Source organism: Pezoporus wallicus, unplaced genomic scaffold (genome assembly GCF_028554395.1).
Source record: "Pezoporus wallicus isolate ANWC-B61680 ecotype Strahan unplaced genomic scaffold, APGP_CSIRO_Pwel_v1 contig_6732, whole genome shotgun sequence".
Classification (NCBI taxonomy): domain Eukaryota; kingdom Metazoa; phylum Chordata; class Aves; order Psittaciformes; family Psittacidae; genus Pezoporus; species Pezoporus wallicus.
In genome coordinates this window covers 3,256,640-3,278,093 of record NW_026638638.1, presented here as the reverse complement: position 1 = coordinate 3,278,093, position 21,454 = coordinate 3,256,640, and the positions used below count along the sequence as shown (strand labels likewise).

Genomic DNA, 21,454 nt, shown 5'->3' with positions numbered 1-21,454 from the left:
GGCTGGTTTTCTCTGTAGCTGAACACTCATGTTTTCAGGGAAAAGTCAAACTTGAAGAACACAGGCTTGTATCCACAAACTTAAGAAGGCAGCTAAATGATGACGTCTAAGTCAAACAAGCAATGAAAAAGTTTATGAACATGTAATGATTTTAAAATGACAGAAATGTGCAAACTGTCACTTTAAAGTTATGAGATGTTCACAATTTCAAATTTTTCTATTTCAATCATGTCAACAACTGATAATAACAGAAAGCTACAAAGAAAACATTTTGCTGCATTTAAACACATAAACCATGTATCTTGTATTTTTAAAATAAGGTCCTTCCCATTTTTATTTTTTTGTATATTCATATTTGATCATTATTAAACCTACTTCCATTCCAACAAAAGTTTATACCTTCTTAACTTGTTACTTTTGCTGGTGAATTCAGAAATTAAATTGAACAGTGAAGTATTTCTCTCATGATGTTAAGGAATATGAATTATTTATATTGCATGCCTTCCGTTAACAGAATGACTATTAGCCCGGTGTGATTTCTACATGTTTAGTGTCACATGGCGTATCCAAAATAAAAAGCAGGATGACTTCAGTCTTATTATTGTGTAGCAGACACTGCTGGTAAAAACGACATTATATCTTTGCTCCAGGATCAAACAAACAATCCAGAGAATGACAAATAGTTTTTCAGGCAAACATAAAAATCGAGGATTGTTATGAAAATTTCAGCATTTCTTCAGTCTACTATTTTAAGTATAAACTATATATTGCTAATCATTACAAACGTATACTATGGTATATGTATACACCATAAGCCAACACCACATTTAAGAAAAACCACGTAATCTTCAACACAATGAAATGTTGTGGCGTGGATGCCAGCAACTGCTTTTGATGTGATTTACTTTGATTAATTCTAATAATCCTATTGACTTTATGAGTGGAGCTGGACAAAAGGAACGATTACTTTAGAAGGCCCACATGAAGATGCCCAGGAAAATTTAGTCAGGGCTTTAAGAGAAATTCAGTCTTTCTTGAACACTGAAATCTTCAAACTGCCATTTAGACAAGTTTTCAATGTGCTTTTCTGAAGTGGAATTTCCAAATTCCTTTTTTTTTAAAATAAAATCACAACCTTTCTTTTTCTTTATTGTTTGTTAAACAATAGTAGTATACTATGTGTTGTAGCTGCATAGCCAGTCTAGCATAAATCTTTCTTTCTTGCCTGGTCCCTTAATCTGTCTACACATGCTAACTTGCAAACTGAACGAAAATTATGAGTATCTCTCCCCTTTAATTTCATACATTTTTACGCGCCCCCTTCATTCTTTACCCTGTTCTTTCCTATAGAATGTCTGTTATATCTCCTTTCACAGACTATTTTCATTTCACCCTCCAACCAAATATGCAGAACCAAGGGGCTCATGAAATAATTAATTTGGTCACTTTAAATAAAACTTTTCACTGGTATGATGCTGTCTTAAATCCTCATAGAGCTGCCAAAACACAATCTAAAATGTATCTAGATATTATATCCTTGATGAATTTCCGGTTTTCTAAAACCTACTTTTGAAAAAAAAAGAAAATTTGCTTGCCCTCCTCCTACCCACTTTCTTTAAATTTAGAAATAACTAAAAAGTTGTTCTCTTAACTGTTAAAACATTAAATCCTGACCAAAAAACAAATCAACTTTACAGCACCTTCATCAACTCCCCTCCCCCTGCAAATGCTATAAACATTACTTTATAATGGAACATATAGAACCTTAAATAAAGACTAAACAATACTTTGAGATGAAAACTTTAGAACCTTACCTAAAGATTATAAAATTCAGCATCATCACAAGAATATCCACATTTGTGTGCTGAAGCTGGCTTCTGAGAAGCTGCAGGATTTTCAGTTTCAGATGTATTTTATCTGATCTATGTTAACTGATTATGTAAGATATGTTATTATTTTTCAATACAAACTAAAATTTACTTGCAGAATATTGTTTTACTTGTTACTGAAGAAGGCAGTAACTGAAAAGCAAAACAGAAAAGATAACTAAGGCACTAAGCAGTTTTTGAAACTACTTTAGCTATTTAACATAAATGTAACTAGACTTGAATGGGTATGGATTAGTTATCAGGGTCCATATTCACTAACTTCATGTTGATAGTTGTCACTCATATCTCCTTAGAAATATCTAAGGAGGAGATTCACAGACTTCGCTTTTCCTAAGTTTTCCTTGGATATTATTTTGTATCATCCCTACATATTTACGTATGCAGGGAAGGAAGGAATAAAAACATTACTCAGCACCTAGCCTTAGAAAGCAGGGCCCTATTAAAAAAAAACTGGTATAATCTTTACCTGAGTAAAGAATATATTTAATAACTATTCCACTTCCTCTGCAAAACAATAGTTAATATCATAATACTTGGGACAAGTTTTAATATGCAGGTAATATATAGCATTTAATAGACACATACGTCCTGTCAAATTTCACAGACCTTTTAAAGATGTTATGAGCAACTATGATTTATAAAATTAAAAGAATCAGACACACCATGTTTCATAATGCATCCATTCCCTGGGAACACTTGGAGCAATAGCTGTCTTCCTCACTGTCAAATGTTTGCTGGGTCTCCCAGGGGGGTTGTGGAGTCTCCTACATTGGAGATATTCAAGGCCCGCCTGGACAAGTTCCTGTGTGATGTACTCTAGGTTACCCTGCTCTTGCAGGGGGGTTGGGCTAGATGATCTTTTGAGGTCCCTTCCAACCCTTGGGATTCTGTGATAAACACCACTTCCTACTGTTTTGTAGGAAAACCATAGGTAAGAAGAGCTGTACAGGTTTCTGTTTTCTCTCATATATTTAGAAAAGCATTAACGCTCTTTTTTTACTTAAGGAAAGATGTGTTTTGTGAATTTAGGGAAAAAGCCCACTTCAAATATTAAATTCATTTTGTACTTACAGGCTGACAACCAAGAGAAAAAGCAAGAACCTTCCAATGACTTAAATTTGAGGAAGAATCAAGATCAGGAGGCACTGAATTCCACACTTTCATTTTTACAGAATTAATTTTTAAATTAAAAAAATAAAACAACCAAACTTTGTGTCATACTTACGGATTCCAGCTGATAAAATAACATACAATTTGGAGCCTTTTAATATTTGGGCAGGGGAGGGGGCAATTGTGGTGGTATCTGATATGTACAGTTTGTCAGTCCTCAGAATGTGACTGCATTTAGAAACATATTTTGGGGGAAATACGTACATCTAAGCAACACATGCAAAGAAGGTTCTTCGCAGAAAAGTAATTGTATGAGATACACAAGATGTTTGAATATTTCCATTCCACTTTGGAAAAAACTGCTTGTGAGACATAAGGGGCAAATAAGTAGATCAAGAACTTCATCCTCAGCTACTATATTTATATGCACATATACACAGCCTTGTGACTCTTCTGTGGGCAGGATGCCATTGGCTTTTCCATAGAGTCAAGCAAGTGATTTATGTGATCAGGTGAAGACATGTACATGATATTTTTTTTCAGCTTGTTTCCTCTCTATGTTTGTACTTCAATTTGGAGATACTTAAGTTTCTACAAGCCAACCTACATCTTGTTGGAAATAAAGGTTTCATTTTTTACATTACAATTTAAGCAACTCTCAAAACAGTTATTTCAGTCCCAGTTTTGCCCAGATGACATCTACATGGATGAACCACAAAGATGCTGCACTGCTTAAACCCGTATCTCATCTCTGTGAGAAGCGTGAGTGCATTGTTGTTGTACATAAATCCAGTGTAGGCCCAATCAGTGTTTATATAAAGATTGACAAAATATTGCTCAGTAGGCAGTTGCACGTTACATATGTACCTGTGGTGTTAGCCAAGCCATATGCAGTGCACCTAAGCAGAAGTCTTAGTATCATGAATCATTTGCTAGGTAGGACTTTGAAAATCTGAATCAGAAGAACAGTTCTTCTTGAGTCTAACTAGATGTTCTGTTAGTCATTGTACCAGGCAAATACTGCAAATGGATGACACCATGAAAGTCCTCTTTCTCTGCAAAGAGCTTTGCACTGAAGTGAAAAGGACACCTAAACTCTGAATTCAAGAGACAAAGACAAACATTTAATCATGCTAATGACTGCCAAAATAAAAATAATTTAATTTCCATTCAGGTTTTCCTTATACCCTGAATGGATGCTGTGGGTCTTCAGGAATTCTATCATTGGGAAGTCCTTGTCCTATGTGCTTGGAAAACAGGGTGGCTCTCAGTTCATAGTCTACTCCTTTAGACTATAATTAAATTCATCATCTGGAAATGGACTGCTTTGTTACACTAATCCAGTCCCAAAAGCAGAACAAAAATCGTGGAAGACTTCTCCATTATGCTGCCTTAAAGAGACTGTCTCCTCCCTGAAGACATTTTTGGTACTAAGCATTCATTAGAAAAGGTTTGCTACTATTAGTAACCACTCCTTCCAATGCCAATCTTCCTCAAAAATGTCTCAAAGATGTTAGAAATAAGGTAATGAATTTAATGAACTGCACTTAATAAACTGGGTAATTCTGTAGTTTTAGTCATTTTGTTTTCAGTCCTCATCTCTTTGTGTCTGAGTTCTCTATATAAGCTAGTGGGAAGAACTAGTGATTTGGTGCTGATGAATCAGCAAGACAATGTCAATCTAAAGTCTAATATCTCTTTTTGCTAACATCATAATCTGTTAGATCTGTCCAACAGACCAGAACAAAACCACAAGAAATTAGAAATCACTGCCTAATAAATGCTGTGCACAGGTAAATTTTATTAATGATTTATTTGTAAAGAAACCGAATACAGATTATAAGTTAGATGTAAATCAAATAGCACTCAAAGATTCATCTCCTCATCCACGGCCAATATCTACTACTGGACAGAGCAAACAACATGAACACCTTCATTAATCAGGCATCTTGCAGTTCAGTCCATCTTCTGACCCTTTGCAGGAGGCAGAAGAGCAGGATCATGTCCCAAACTGAAGATAATCTCTTGTAGCCTCTCAAATTCAAGATACACACCTTGAAGCCAAAGTTTCTCTTTAAACCTGTTTTAAAAGAGATCAATTAATACTTCTTATATTTTTAATTGTGCCAGCTGCAGCATTCCCTTTCATAAGCAAAACTGTTGTGCTTGTCATAGACCGCTCTCTGTGGTCTTGAAAAAACACGAGATTAGAGCTGATTTCTCTAGAAACAGAGATTAGAGTGACTTCGGACAGAACATAAAATTTCTTAAAATTCATCTTGCTGACAATAACAAATAACTAGAGGGCACTTTAGAACTAAAGAATAGAAAAGATAAGAAAAATGAGAAATTTGACCTTACTGTATGATCTACGTGTTTTAATCATACATAATTCTCTATATGCCCTAAAATTAACATGCCTTTCATGTCTAGATAACATACCTCAGGAACTTAAAGACAAAAGAACATTTCTCTTTTTTATCAGAGCCTAAATTTAGGGGGCAAGATTTAATCTTGTGAAGAAGTCACCACAAAGACTATTGACTTCATGTATCCCATTTAATATTCTGAAATTGTGCAGTGGGAAATTTTGTCATCTTTAATCAATTAATGAACAATGACTGTTCTTGTGCTATTAGGACTGCTACTTATTCTTCTAAATAAGATGCTTAACTAGTAGAAAATTTTATTTACGTATTTTATTACTGAAACTTCATGTAGTTGTATGGGTGTGAACTTCTTGAAAACTTTGTATTTTTGAGCTATTCAATCTTACATTAACGTCAAAATTTAAAAATAAAATAAAATCACTAAACAGAATACCTTATTGCACAAACTCCACTTCCAATTATATTGCGAGTTCTTTCATCTAAGAGAATTACATATCTTCTGGGGATGAATTAAGTGTAAAAGGCACACAGAACACATTATGCACTTCATTTACATTATGCAAAGGGTTCGTAGGATTAGGAAGACTGCTTGATGTGTGTATTGTAAATTAAGGTCCTTACAACTATTGGAGTATTACAAGATGTAGCACAGAGTAGGCTGCAAGTTACCTTACTGGGAGATGTTTAGCCACTGGCCTTTGATTTTGCACAGAATGTGTGTCATGGGTTTGTAGAACCTCAGCTGTGGTGGCATTAATTTCTTCTGAAAAGTATTCATCTTCCCATTCTGATTTAGCCAGAGTTACAGTGGAGATTTCTGGGGGTTTATTTTTCTCTGAAACAAAGCACGTACATTAGTGGAAACAAGGTGCTTATTTAATATGGCAATAACATGCATAAAAGTGTTCATCTGGCAGGATGAATCACCTATCACTGTTATGAAAGCAGAGCAGTGTGCCTTTCCAATTTCATTCCTGGCAACACAGATATATTTCCCAGTATCAGCAAGGACTACATTTCGTTTCAAAAGATAATAAGTATCTCCTAATTTCTCAATCTGTAAAACAATAGAATGCACATAGGAGATTATTAGTAGCATAAAGCAAAGTATATAATCTTTCTCCCAAGAAATATTTCAAGAACATTAGAACATACACTGATGTCTCCGGATACCACTTGGATATCATCCTTTGTCCAGTAGACATGTGGTTTGGGCTTTCCACGTATAGTGCAATGCAGGATTAAATCTTCTCCTTCTTGCAGAGTTGTATGTCTAAATTTTTGTATGAAGTTTGGCTGTTTCCCTTGCACTGGAAAAAAACGACAGAACCAAACCCAAACTAACCACTGGATTTAAAAAAAAAAAGTTGGACCAACTGAAGAAAAAAATCCATTCTCTTGATTATAAAGTTCAACACACTGCAAGACAAAGAGAGCCTGGAATTCATAACTTGTTTGCAAGACAGTTAGTAGGCAGGCATCATTTATCTATACAATGCTTATTGAAACACATGGATATTAAGCACCTGAGAATTTCATGCATTGGAATAGTGATATTAGTTCCATGGTAATGCTAAAGAATCATGTTCTTTGTGTAAGTAGTAGGCAAGTCTATGTGGATTATTGTGTTTCAGTGAAGGTGAAAAAGTAAATATTCCACACATATTTAAGAGAGGAAATTTTTGCATTTAGTGCATTCTCACACATCAGTCTCTCTCTCCACCTTTTTTCCCTATTCTTCTAGTCAAAAAAAGAAAAAAGTTATGGGGAGGAAAGGAAAGATTGATCTACATTTGCAACAGTGATGAAGGCCAGAATGTGGCCTCATACCACTTTGATCAAGTTTACTATTTTGGCCATCATTAATACCAACACCATGTACTACGAGATCATCTGGTACAAACCAGATTCAGATTAAGGGCAAGTAATTGCATTTTTATTGCAATAACCAGAGCAGATGAGATTGAGTTTGTGCTGGTTTCATGCCGACTGTGGGAGGACAGATGACACCTGAGCCAGTAAAAGGCTTGGCTAATACATATTAATTCATCAAAACCGTTTGAAAAAAATTCAGTCATGAGCATCAGTTTATACTGAATCAAAGCATTGCTTCATGTGACGTGTAACCTAATGAGGTGTAAAGCTGGACTTACTGGATCACTGTACTACTACCTGAGGTTCCACCTCCAGGGCCACAGTAAAAAAAGAAGACGATCTCAGAACTCAGGCTAAGTATTCTTGACAAAGGGAAGCCAGAGTAGCAGATGTTAACACACAGAAGCACATACAAAGACATATACTACAACAAAAAAATTATATCTTACATTCCTATCATATGAAGATTATCTTCTTGTTCTTCTTTACTATAAATTGCACCATGTGTCCATATTTAACAATGTAATCACTGTCCTTGTTAGAAACAAAAAGTTACTGAAATGTGCAATAAATAACAGAGCTTAAAACTGTTCTTAACCATGTCAGCAGTACTCCAGTTTTAGGATGAAGGTTTTTTCTTGATGTCATTGTGAAACAAAAATCAGTGTATCTGACTAAGGTGCCCAGCAACTTTTAAACCCAAGTATATTGAGCCCATGGCTATTTTTGACAAATGTGGGACTGTCAGCATGGTGCGGCAGACATCTTTACCCACTGTATTATTAAATCCACTGCTTAGGAGCTCTTAATTGCAAGTAAGCTTTCAAGCTTAGATATTTTTACATTCTTCCCATATACTGTAGGACTGAGGCCACAAAAGTATATGGCCAAGAGTATATGGAGTTTACTCTCTCATAATCTTCCTTACCTAGGGTTTTCTTAGCAAGTCCCAGCAGCTCAAACTCATTTCTTAGCTATTTAAACTTAGCATGCACAAGCTGCTACACCATTGCATTGCATGCATCTGAATCTCAGGAACTTGTGATCTGGAGCTTCACTTCAAGCAAAAGAACCAAGCTTATACCCTTGCCTCCTCTTTGCAGGCAGCTGGCAATAAGTCACTGTGTATGATTAGCTGGTATTCCAGCGGAAAACATTAAGTGGGCATCAGCCACTTCTTGTGATATTTTTGGCTGGATTTCATTATTAATTTTATTACCTTATGAAGTCAGGCTCCATCTCATACCAGAATGACTTTATGGTTTTTACCATTAGAAAAAGAAAACAAAAACATATAATCTGAGTAGAATTGTGGCAATGATCAGACCCCCTCTTGATTTTATATTAGTGAGTCAGCAGACTATAAAACCTAAATGACCAGTTTCTAGAGGGCAAAGTGAAAAGTATGTGTAAAGAAAAAATGGAGTGATTGTTACTACAACTCATAAAAGGTGCAGATTAGAGCTCCATAGGGAAACAAAGTCTGCTAAAAATGAAGAGTTCATCTTCTGATAGCAACCTTCAAAACATAATGCATAGTTATATTTCATCAATGGTTTTCCCATGATATCATAATGATATGTCAAAGTAAGCTAAGATTTGTTAGTGTCCTGGGTCAGCAGTCTGGAGCAATGTAAAAACTGCAGGTGGAAAAATCCCCTGCATCTGGCTTTATCACAGCTTTCACTCCTGTCCCAAGAGTCTCCACACACAGGTCAAGCCAAACTCTTTTCAGCAGCCATTTTTCGTTTCTTTGCTTCACACTTATTCTTAATCTATTTACTCTGGGCATGTAACTTCCAATCTCTGATGTTTTGATATGTGGTATTAGCAAGCTTTCCCCTATCTTTGATGTCATGATTCTCACTATGCTGCTCAGTGACTTTGGATTCACTCAGTATTATACTAAATTAAAACTTTATTGTTTAGAGATTTTGTCTCAGTCAAGCTCCTAATGCAATCAGAAAGAGTTTTATTAAGGAACACCAAGTGGGTCTCATGACCCAAGTGATCCCTAATCCAGAGCTCCACTCTCATTGAATACCATTCCGTAGGATCATTAAAGGAAGTCTGAGCAGTAGTTTTTAAAGATACACCTCCTCTGAGCCACAAAAGATATACACACATAGAAATTTCTAGCTTAAATCTCCAGCAAAATCTCCAGAGAAAGGTCCAGAAACAGGCATACCTTACAAGTGATTTGAGAGTAAGTCACCTTCTCCACTGCAGCTCCAGCCACATCTGATCCAGATCCAAATCCAATCAGGGGAATGCCTCATCCTCCCTTTGCCTACTGACTGACACCTAGACTCTCAGAAAGGCTTCTGCTTTTGAAAAATGAAAATATTGAATCCCTTCCCCCTTAGACTTATGCACACTCTAAATACCCCTACACACAAACCCACATCTTGTCAGGCAATCTCAGCCACCATTTACCTTCTTAATGGGTGTCTGCATATGGGGAAGGAGGAAACGAGGTTAGTAATAAACTTTAAGTATATAGTTTTGTTGTAAGGCTAGACAGAATGAGATTTACATCTGCTTTTTAGGAGAGCAATTGGAATATGTAAACATTTTGGCATCTTGAAGTAACTATAGGCTCAAAACTGTGACTGTGAGGGAAGCCCAGCATTATAAAACAAGTTGTAGAAATAGAACAATACCAACCAGCAACACCACAGCACAATTAAAAGAAGGAGGAAGTGCTGCATGTATAACAAGAACTATAAAAGAAAAGGTAGAGAGAGGGGAAGGGGGAGCATTACACTTAAATTCAGTCTGAAACAGAGTGAGTGTGGTTTTCTTTTAGAGAAACATTAGTGTACCATGAGACATCACTGTCAGTCACTTTTTTTTTTTTTTTAACATTATCTGAACAGAAATCAGCAGGAATTTTCCAGCAACATTTTTTGGACATGCATCAGAGTCCTTAAACAAACAGTATTTAAACCCAGACTGCCAACACAGCAGTAATCAACACTGATTACACCTTTGTTTACAAAGGAAACATCAAAAACAAGAGACTTTCAGGATCCTGCTGTGTATTTGATACCTCTAATCTCTCTCTCTTTTTTAGGTCTTCTTTCTTCCAGCAATTAAAAATGTGGTTAGTATCCACATGCCCATTAAAACTGTGCATTTAAAACTATTCCTGGTTTAAAGTAGATGCAATACTATGCTCATAAAATCGAGTTTTGTTAACCTAAAATTCACAGAAATGTTCAAATTTTGATGATTTACTAAGATCTGCAGATACCTTAAGGCAATTTCTGGCCTTATACCTTTTTGCATTTAATAATAGTAATATCTGACTATGCAAAAAATGCAAACATTCTCAGAAATGATGTGTTTGTTTTGACCTTTTATTATTTCACAGTGTTTGCTATACAGCAATAGCATGAATGCCATACTTGTGTGTACTCCTGAAAATAATTGTACTTAGGTTTTAAAGTTGGATTCATTTGCATCTCAGTTTCTTCTTAGAAATCAAACTTGAAAGATCTTGGTTAACATTTTTTATATAAACTTAATTCCAGAATTTAATCCAGTAGTAGAAAGCTTGTTTTTCAGAGATAACACGTTTAAGTAAAAATGGAAGTGGATGCTTTGACACAGGAGCAGATCATAAGCAGACAGCTGGCTTACCTGGGTGGCAGGTAGTCTATTAGAATCTTCCATATAAGCTTTAGACCCACATAATTTTAATCACAGTGTACAAAGAACTCTACATAAATCCACCCTTCCCAGGTGGAATTGTTCTGTTTTGTCTTAGCATAGTTGGAGACAAGATCACCCTTGATATCTTTTTTCTGTGAGGCTCTGTTTAAACATGAACTACCTGATTTGTCAGTTACAGCAGGCATTTACGGTTCTAGCTGGAAAACTAGTGGTAAACTCATAAATTTTGGCATTTCACTAACATGCTGCTTTTGTACTTTCATGGGTAGAGAGCAGATTTGCTTCAGTGATTTTCTAGATATAAATAGCTTAAAAATATTCTTATCCAGCCACATCATAGCAGTGAACAGTTACAGGGGCATTGTGTCAATATATTTTACTCATCTGTAAAGCCTTCCTGGAGCATATAATCCCAAATCAAGTCTCAAATAGCTATGCTTTGAAAAACTCCATGTGGAAAAGCTACTTTTATGTCTTGCTCAGTACATGAACTACCAATAACACTTTCAAAATAGGATGAAAAAAGAGAAAAATAGATAAGGAAAATGCAAACTTTAGCAACAAGCATCATTTAATGAACTATTTAAACCATAATTCAGAAGAAAAAAAATCAGCATGGTATTGATTTTAAATGTGTTTTGCCAAGGGAGCAAATCAGAAGTATACTGCATGAGACACCTGCAGCATGATATGTACTCAAAAATTTACTAAAGGCAAAATATGCTTGTTCAAAGGCATACACAACACAGATCTGTAAATGTTGGAATAATATTTACTCCCTTTCCAAGGCTTCTCTTTAACTCATCCCCTCCTTGGGAAAGATGAGGGTTCTCCTTGTTATCTTTGGAAATGGGTGCGTAAGCCAAATGCCAATAAAAGACTAGATCCCTGGCTAACTTCTAAATAATATTAAAAGACAGAGCAAATCCCACTTGGATTCAAAGCTGTGTCAGTTACTCTCACACAATTTTGTTAACTAGCCTTGTATTCTGGCTGTCAAATCTCAAGTAAAGCAAGTAACTGGGGTCTCTCCTACTTGATCGAAAGCCTTTTAAATACAGTTATCAAACATAATTAATGCAAATGTGTATGAGGGAGAAGGTCTGCATCCCCGATCCCTTGTATTTCCCTAGATACCTGCATGTACATTAGGAAGTGTTACAAGGAAGGGGAAAGAATCTGCTCCCGTAATCTCTGTCTTCTTGTCCAGTAGTTCTGTGTCTGTTGTCTTTTAAACTCATATAGCTGATCGTCATAAATAGTGAACAGTCTTTTTTGTATGTGCCAGCAAGCAATCAGATCCAGGTACAAGTCTAGCCCCAAGCTACCCCAATTCCTGCTCTATGAGATGATGAAAAGTTCACATCTTTTTCTCCTGCTTTAATAGAACTACAAATGAATTTGGTACAATTTTTTCCAAGCAGGGCTGAAAACCTAGATCTAGCCTTGCTTTCTGAAGGACAAAGACTCACCTTGCAGTGTTGTTTTGCTCAGTAAATGGCTCTCCTACAACTAAAAAATTCAAATGCATATGTCTGAACTCTCACACTGGCCACAAAAGAAAGAGACAGAACAATGATTCTAGCACTGAACTTTCCATAGTTTTCAAAATGAAGGATCCACAGGTTAGAACAAAGACGTAGTTCTGGGCCCAGCATTAGTAGAGCTACAATGACTCTGTCACAAGCCTTATGCTTAAATTAAAGGGCTGATTCTGGCAGACACAAGTCAGAAGATTAAAGAGAACATCTGATTCCACTCCTGCTTTTTCCATGTGTATATACTTAGCCTCAATACTTAAGGCAAAAATGCCTGAAAAAGTGACCCAAGTATTATATAAAGTTACTTAGAACATGTCAAAAAAATCCATCATTAGTTTTAATTTTTGAACTATGGCAACTCCCTGTAAAAAACAGAGGATTGAAGGGCAGCTATCACCTAGAAGATTCATTTTCAAATAGAAAATTAATGTTATGAGCAGGATAAAGTTATCAAGCACTGGCAGCTCTGCAGCAGGCAAAACCTTACAGCATGTAGTAGAGGCATTTTGGTTTGTTCTTACCACAGTATTGCTTAATGTACTACTTATGCCATTTCTTTGCTGTATGTTTATAATAGCAACTCATAAAGACAAAAGGGCGCAAAACCACTAAACTGAATATTACTTTTGTGAAAATTGAAACATTCAAAATTGTATTAATTATTAAAATAAGCTTTATTGTGAAATGGAAAGTACACTTTAGGAAAATAGGTGATACTATACCTGAGAAAATTCTTATGAATCAACATTTTTGGGACATGACTACACTTGGAAGGTTGTTCATTAAGGGTAATACCAACTTTAGTTGGAAGTTAGTTTGTTCCCCCATCTGCTCCCCACGTCCTCCCTCCTGCTCCCTCTCGTATTGCTGTGAGGTTATATTCCCTTGAGAACTTCTCCTGTTTCAAAGTAACAGGAATTTTAATAAAGATACAGTCACTGGGCCAAATATCTAAATGTCAGTCTCCAATCTCACTGACCCTTGGCAATTTATAACATACATATTCTGCTCATAGCATGCCACACAGTAAAAGGCTTACTTTATCTTGGTAAATTCTACAAGACAAAGTAAACATTTCTTCTCTATAAATTCCCCATGCCAGCACAGTTGTAATATGAAAGCTGCAAATCAAAGATGCAGGAAAAATTATGTAGCTGTTTATCAACTGTTTTTACAGTACCTCTACAAGTACTGGAGCTAAAAAATGAAGTTACATTTGAGGATTTCTATAAGAAATCTTCCAGTGGCACAGTTACAGCATTATGAAATATCTTAACAAATTACTACTTATATAAAAAATAACACTTGTGGTTGTCCTTATCAAGAATGAAATGCAATATGCAGGTCAACAAAGTTCACCTGGTTTGGATTTACTGCTATGAAGTCATAGAATTCCATTTGGTTGAAATAAAATAAAAAAATAATTATCTGTGTGTGAATACACTTTTGAGTATTTCTCCAATTTGTTTATTCTGCTTGAAATCAATGTGTTAAAAACTTTAAGCATGCAAAAATGGTCACTTTATAAACTATTATATTTCTTGTCTCATAAAATAGTGGATTATTAGAAATATTTATATATTTAATTTTATAAGAAGGCAGAGAAAGCATTTCAAGCACCTACTTGAGCAGATTGGTATGCTAGAATATGTCATTTTGTAAGCATTAGGGAGTTCTGATCTACTGTCTGCTAGTTGCCTGATGATTCACTTATACAAATCCTGATGATCCTGGGACAAATCTGTGCAGAAAATCACAACTCCATTGGAACTACCAAAACTTTCGTTTATGGAGTAAATGCTGGGCTGAGACAGATTTAAATCTGATCTACCCCAGTGCATCAGTGAATGGTAAGATTTTAGTACTAAGAAGTATTATCCTACAAATACTATTTTTTAGAAAACAGTGTATGAGAAAAATGTAGCTGGAAATAAATAATACATTTGATGTTTAAAAAACAGTTCAACACCTTCCACACCACCTTGAAAAAAAGGCATACCATAAAATATGAGCTGATTTGAGCACTTTATCTAGGCGTATCTTGACATTTAATAGCTATAACCATTAAAACTGTTTTCAACACTTTGCAATGTCTACATTTTTAGAAAGTAAAGTTCTGCCTCAGATTCTAGAATAAATTTTTATCTCAACGTCACTAGGAGAAAGGAAAATAAGCACATAATACTGGTATTAAAGAAACAATATATTGAGTGTGACACAGAAGTGGTTTGATACAGACTGTGAAAGATGCAGTGTAAGAAAATAAATTTAACACTGACTTAGCATGTGAGAACTAAATCCAGTGCAGTCAATACTGTACTTATTTTGTGAATAGCCAGTACATTAGTGTTATGCTAATATAGATGACACACAGCATTATCCAGTTTATTCTTATAATAGGTGGCCTGTTACCTTTCACGTGGAGAATGGCACTTGAAGAGATAGTGCCGTTCAAATTTTTAGCCCGAACAACATAAAGGCCAGCATCTTTATCACACACCTTCTGAATGAACAAAGTATGTTTTGTCTCCTTTTGCAAAAGCTTTAAGTGTTCATCTGCAGTCAGTTTCTGGCCCTTCTTGTACCTGAAGCAGAGAGTCAGTTTTCAAGTCAGATTTTTATTGCTGTATTCCAAGTAGAACTCAAATTCAGAAAACCTCTTTACCTCTACACTGACAGCAAAGGACAGAGCTCACTGTTGTGCTCTCATTCCTCAGTTTTGAACTCATATGTAAATGTGGATAAATATTTAAATAATTCAAATTGCTGGATTATACATTCTTATTACTAGAAAATGTGGTTATAAATGGACAAGTCATAATTATCTCTCTACAGTATTGGAGAAAATAGCATGAAGTCTTGGGCCCTCAGTTTGGTGCTGAAATATTTTTGCTAGTAACGTTTTGATTCATCCACATTCAGCTCATGAATAGGCTCTTAAGATGCATAAGCATGTACAACCTTTCTGAACATGTGTCTTCAGTATAAAGAACAGCCAACGACCTGTTCCTCCACCCCAGGCTACTTAACATTTACTTTGTTCACATCATCAAACAGAACAGAGCAACTCATTAGAAATTATTCCATAGAACCAGTGTCATAGTCTAACACTTGAAGATCTGTCACCATGTATTGGCATTTATTCCTGATTTATACAGTGGATGTAAGAGAAAATTCTAGCTCTTCTTGCCTCATGATGTTTCAGCACAAACTACGTTTAACCTAACACAAACACAGAAGTACTTTTCTACATGTATGTTCAATAAAACATCTACAACAGGACAAAATACATGGTATTGGTGAATTTTTAATTAAAAAACCCCCCTTTTTTCTGTTTTCATAAATTTCTAATTTGCAGAATGTTTTTGTGGAATATCATTTTTAAAAGACCGTATATCAACACTGGATATATTTTTAGCTAAATTAATTATTTCTTCTGATTAAAATTGAAGCAAGCTGTCCCTCTTTCTGTCCCTGTTCCTTTGGCAGGGAATTTCTGAAAAGTAATCTTAAAATATGTTTATATTGCATCATCTGTATTTCTCACAAATGCAGTATAAAGTATCCTAGTTAGACATACAGCAATTCAGAGAGAGATAGGGTGTGCACACAAATATATAATATAAAACTGGTTCTCAGTGTAGACATTTAGGTTTGGTCAGGTTTTTTAACCTGTAATCTTTCTCCAGTTTTTAACAACTTAGTCTTACATATGTGTAAATGTGGGTCTGTTTGTATATGTACTGGCTATATACAGCATACATGCATGTGTATGTGTCCATCCATATATCATACCAAACGTCATATATCATGAGTAAAATGCAGGTGAATTTACTTATGGTAAATCTGGAGTGTGCATTTATTTTAAGAAATTATTGAAAAAGAGGAATGTCATATTCCAGAATATAAAAACTGTATGATGTATTTGCTTGAAAAGAACATTGGGAATGCTTGCAGTAGGTTGATGTTGTCATTATTCATAAAATGAAGTACAGAGAGGTTATTTCAAGTAGGTTAATTGTCAAAGGCAATTTTGAAGGTGGGAATCATGCAAAAGTGTGGAGTAGAAAGTACACAAGCCATTTCTTCTAGTCTATATAATAATTAATTTCAGTATAAGTGGTTCATGGTGTCTTGGTAATAGGTATGTTTACTACTACTTATTATAAGCTACCCACCATGTCAGTGTAGGCTCTGGGAATCCCGTTACTTCTACTTCCAAAGTTACTGGAGAACCTTCCGTGACAGTTTTGTTAGACAGAAGCCGGGAGAAGCTAGGCGCCTGTCCAGTTAGGCTGGCCATGCTGTTCTTTTCTGATGAACTTTTAATCTCTTCTCGGGTGGCCATCTGCCTCTGGCAGCTTCTGGTGGTGTCTGGTTGAAACATGGAACCTGAGAATATATCAGGCAAAGCATGCACCCTGTCCTGGGTTTTAGTACAGTTATTCAAGTCATGCAATTGTTCTTGTGTTTCTGCCATGCTTTTATGAAGCTCAAGGTGTTGCAAATGTGTTTTGCACACTTCATTCGTCATGCTGTATACTGGTTTGGCATTTATAGTGCAGGAAGCAGTGCTGGCTTCAGATATTCCTTATAAGCTACAAGTCAAAGGAGATACTGCTCTGTCTTTTAGGCCAGAATCTGTTGAAGAGGTACAAAACTTCTCAAAGTGATCTGACGGGCTTTCTATTTTATTATCTGTAGCATCAGCATAAGCAGAATTTGTTAAGATATCAGAGGCTTCCATCACTTTTTTAATACTAGCATTTTTCTGCATTTGCAAGCTATAGGAATCGACATGCAAATTATGAGAACTACAACAGCACTGCTCTTCTAGCTCTGTTTCAGAATGTAAGAGGTTGGATTCTGGTGTCTCAGAAAGCGGTGGCAAAGAGATATCATCAGGTGATATACACTCATATTCATCTCCGGAGGGTATTTCTTCTGCCAGGAATGCAGTCTGTAAACTATCCTCTTTGGCTGAAGATGACAGCACTGTATCCTGTGAAACAAGATCCTCGCCAGCTGGACAGATAATTAGAATATCAGCCAATTTATTCCTGTCCTTAAATTAGGATGGGAAAGTAGAGAAAGGCAAGAAGGGGAAAAAAAAAAACAAACAACAGAGAATGAGTTATCATTCTATGAATTCCCTTTTCGTGCAGCAGCTAGCAAATTATTTGAAATATTTCTTCTAATTAAGCTTAAAGCATTCTGAGAAGCAGAAGGAAATATGTGGAAAATCATAATTCATCAGAAAATTTTGCTAACTTGAATTCAAACTGTTCAGATATACTTTAGCAGATACTATAAATATATATCTGCATTGATTACAACAGTATCAATAAAAGAGAAAGTCCCTCTTTCTACAAAGGACAACCTGTGGCTTACCTGTAGGTGCTGTTTATAAGAGCATTTGCAAGGGGAAGGTGGAGAAGAGGTGGCCTAATTCTCATCTAAATGAGAAACCATTACGTAGTAATAAGAATATATTAACAGCCAAGATACTGGACTTTGTTTGAGAGTCACCAGTCATGTTCAAGACTTACAGAATTATACAAATATCTTTCAAGCATTTTACATTTTCCTCATTTTCTGCCAGTTGTTTCAAGATATTGTCCAAAGATTAACAGGAAACAATGCTAAAATTAGTTTATATTATCTTGGATCCAAAATAGAAAAAAATTCCTCTCACCATGTTTCAAAAAGAACTGGATGTGTGCATGAGTACATTAATTTTTTAACTGTAAAGCATCGAAGACATTATCTGATATATTAATTACTTCTCTGCCTCTTAATTTTTATATAAGTATGTACTCATATATTTAAGTCAATTTTATTTGTGCCAGGGCTTTCAGCAAAGGTGTTCATAATGTTTTCTTATGCTATTCTCTCATTATTAAATTCTATACAAAAATATGTAATCTGCTAAACAATGTTTCTATCACCTATAAACTGTTTGCTCAAATCAGTTGGGTGATACACTGGATATCACTGCTTTCCAAACCAGGTCTCCTTGGCAGTATCCATCATGACAGTGCAGTGGCACATGTGTTTCACCTTTCTTTTTGGTTTATTGCTTTAAATATACTCTAATAATCATGCACAAAATTAAAAAAAAAAAGTAGTGCCCTGGTCCTATAGATATGGTTTAATACAGATATTTTTCCAAGTTAATACATTTGTTATTTCAAAGCCATGTGATTCATGCCAGATCCATGAATGAATGGCTGGAAGAGATTTGAGATTTTATTGCACCTATTTTACCAAGGAATTCAATTTATTTGTAAGATGAAGTTTTACTATTAAAAGTGTTTTCAACAAGCATCCCCTGATGAATTCTGACCTCCAAAGTATCTTTCAATATGAATATATCATGGACATTAACATGAAAAATTATAATCAACTTTCAAATTTGGTGAAATATGTCATTTTTCCCCTTTCCAACTACTCAGAAAACAATAAAGACTGAGTTACTTCTTCCTTCTGCACATATTCAATTTCTTAATTGGTGCTCCAATTTAAACTATTCCTAAGAAATTGTTATTTTTAGCTATTAATTCCAATACACACACATACAATATATTTTTCTAGGGTTTGCAAATTTCATTGTCACCCAGCTCTTTCAACCTTATCAGCACTGTTCTAAAAAGCTCTCCCAGATTTAAGCCTAACCAAATTTGCAAGTCTTTCTTAAATGAAGCTTTAATAGGCATTTCAGTAGCAAAATCTGGCTGTTTGTGTCTGACTTGCAGTAACAAATAGAATAAACCAAATCTGATTAAACATTAAGAAATTGAAAAATTCTTTATAATATTAAATTCTGAGCAGGTCTATTTAAAAAATATAGGTTCTGAATAGCCAGTGTCAACTGTCTGAATGAAATCAATGATCCAGCTTTATTCTGTCTATTAAGGAGTCTACGTACATGTACACACAGTGGCATATATTTGAATAACTACAGGAAAGCCATGACATTGTAGGAATCTTCCAATGACTAATCTGGCATCTTAGTGCAGGAATATGCTGTCTAATGAGGTCACAGAACTGAACAAATTTATTTCAGAAATTGCTAGAAAATTACCCTGAGGAAAATGCCAAGGAAAATAACGACGTGGGGACAGTGAGTGAGCAAACTGTCAGACAGGCTATAGCAGCATGAGGACCTTCAACCCTCGTGTGCCACCTGTGATCCAAATAGCATGAGGATAACTGTGTCATGAGAAGGTCCAGGCCAGTTTCAGGTGATATTTTTTTCTGAAGCAAATTAGTGCTGCAAAATTAGCTTGCAGAAGCATAGGCAAAATTAGAGATTGGTGCCTATTAGACAAGGAGTTGAATATGGGCCAGGTCTTTCTGTGTAAAGGATGGAAATGGAAGACAGAAAAGCTCTAGTGAGGTGAAGCTGCTACTTCTGCAAGTGAAGTATGGAGTGATGAAAAGGGTGGAGGCATCATACTTCACATCTGCTATTTGCTGTTTCGCATACCCTTGACTTCTCCCCTTGGCAGCTGAGGCACAGTCTGATGAGGACTGACAAAACTGTGACCAGTAAAATAGAAAATAGGGCTATGGACATCTGCTGGGTGAGGAAATTCTCTTGAGGGTCACAGTCACAAAATTTTGACTGAAATCTGGGCTCCTAGTCAATGGCAAAACTAAGTTCTGTTATTTATTTAATGTATAGTGTCTTACCAACAGTACAGCATATTAGAATCATACAATGGTTAGGGCTGGGGAGGACCTTAAGTTCATCTACTTCCAACCCACAGTTATCTATGACATGATGTCATACTGAACTGACAGCTGTGGTTGTGTTACACCATCTTTTTACCATGACTGCTTTCCTGTTATTCACACTGGAAGGACAAGTAGTGAAAAAGAGGACATCTCCATTAATAGTACTGTGGCAATAGGACCAACAAAAAAATTGGTAAAATAAATATGTGGATTGGATGGACCAAGACTACATTGATAACACCCATTTTAAGGGATGCCTGAAGACCAAAAACCAAGAAAATTCCCATCAGTACAGAGAGCCTTTTAAGAAACAGAGGAAAAACAAACAAACAAAAAAAAAAACAAAAACAAGCAAAAAAACCAAACCCCCAAAAAACAAAACAAAAAAATTCACTAGCATAAACTAATTTTATTTTCTATAAAAATACTAACCTGCTGCTTTTGTTCCTCTGCTTTTTCTTTAATAACAGCCTCACCTGCTTCTTGACCATTTCTTTCTTCTTTTTGAAAAGTAACCAACTCCTCAGAAAATCCACCTTTCTGCAATGTGAAAAGAAAATTGAGTAAGCTTATGCACAATGGAAAGTACCAATTGTTAGCTATACACTGTCTTATGTACCGCACAACAGAGTAGAAGAAAAAAATCAGTGAAATCTTATCTAAAGCCTGTCATTATCTCAGGTGTAAATTGCTTATGGCAAAAGCATACAGCAAAACCCAATTCCTTTGTCCCTGGACAAGCAAAGGCAATATTTTTCAAAGCTGAGGGGATCTTTTCCAAATCAGGGAAAGTATAGGAGGACACCAAAGACTTCACTGGTTAGTTGAGAATCTCAGGAATATTAATCAATTTGTACCCAAAATAAGCAAGGGAAAATAAAAGATTAACAAAGTGACACTAATGGGAAAAAAAGAAAAGGAAAAGGAAAAGGAAAAGAGGATAAATAACAAATCCAGAAAAAAAAGTCAGGATTTCAGGAAAACTGTGGTAAGGAAGAAAGGAACATTTGTGAGTCTGTAGAATGTTAAAATTTCTCTAAAAGGTGGAAAGGGGAGAATGTGTTCATAGCATAAAACATAACCAGGCAGAATCTGCATTTGTTCTCATTTTCCTCCCTACTTCAGCTTCCCATCTAGACAATCCATAACCACTCTGAATGTAATTAACAGTACTTTAGATCAGCTGCTTTACAATTCTTTTTAGCAAATATTTATTTCTAGCTGAAGCCTC

At 35.5% G+C, this 21,454-nt stretch overlaps 1 protein-coding gene across 3 annotated transcripts in view; it reads right to left on the bottom strand.

Moving 5' to 3' along the window:
• Positions 1 to 4,780: 4,780 nt before the first annotated feature.
• The window catches only part of CCDC141 (coiled-coil domain containing 141), a 92,190-nt gene continuing 75,516 nt past the window's right edge, over positions 4,781 to 21,454 (bottom strand). The window contains exons 25-32 of one of the 3 annotated variants that reach the window (XM_057411698.1): positions 20,656 to 20,763; positions 17,398 to 17,548; positions 16,662 to 16,857; positions 14,896 to 15,068; positions 6,545 to 6,699; positions 6,317 to 6,446; positions 6,059 to 6,224; positions 4,781 to 5,079 (exon numbers count right to left, since the gene is read on the bottom strand). In XM_057411698.1, coding sequence (XP_057267681.1) covers positions 4,956 to 5,079; positions 6,059 to 6,224; positions 6,317 to 6,446; positions 6,545 to 6,699; positions 14,896 to 15,068; positions 16,662 to 16,857; positions 17,398 to 17,548; positions 20,656 to 20,763 — 1,203 coding nt within the window. In that variant the 3' untranslated portion in view covers positions 4,781 to 4,955. Of the gene's footprint in view, positions 5,080 to 6,058; positions 6,225 to 6,316; positions 6,447 to 6,544; positions 6,700 to 14,895; positions 15,069 to 16,661; positions 16,858 to 17,397; positions 17,549 to 20,655; positions 20,764 to 21,454 lie in introns of those variants that run through there. The other 2 variants (XM_057411699.1, XM_057411700.1) reach the window with 2 other exon arrangements.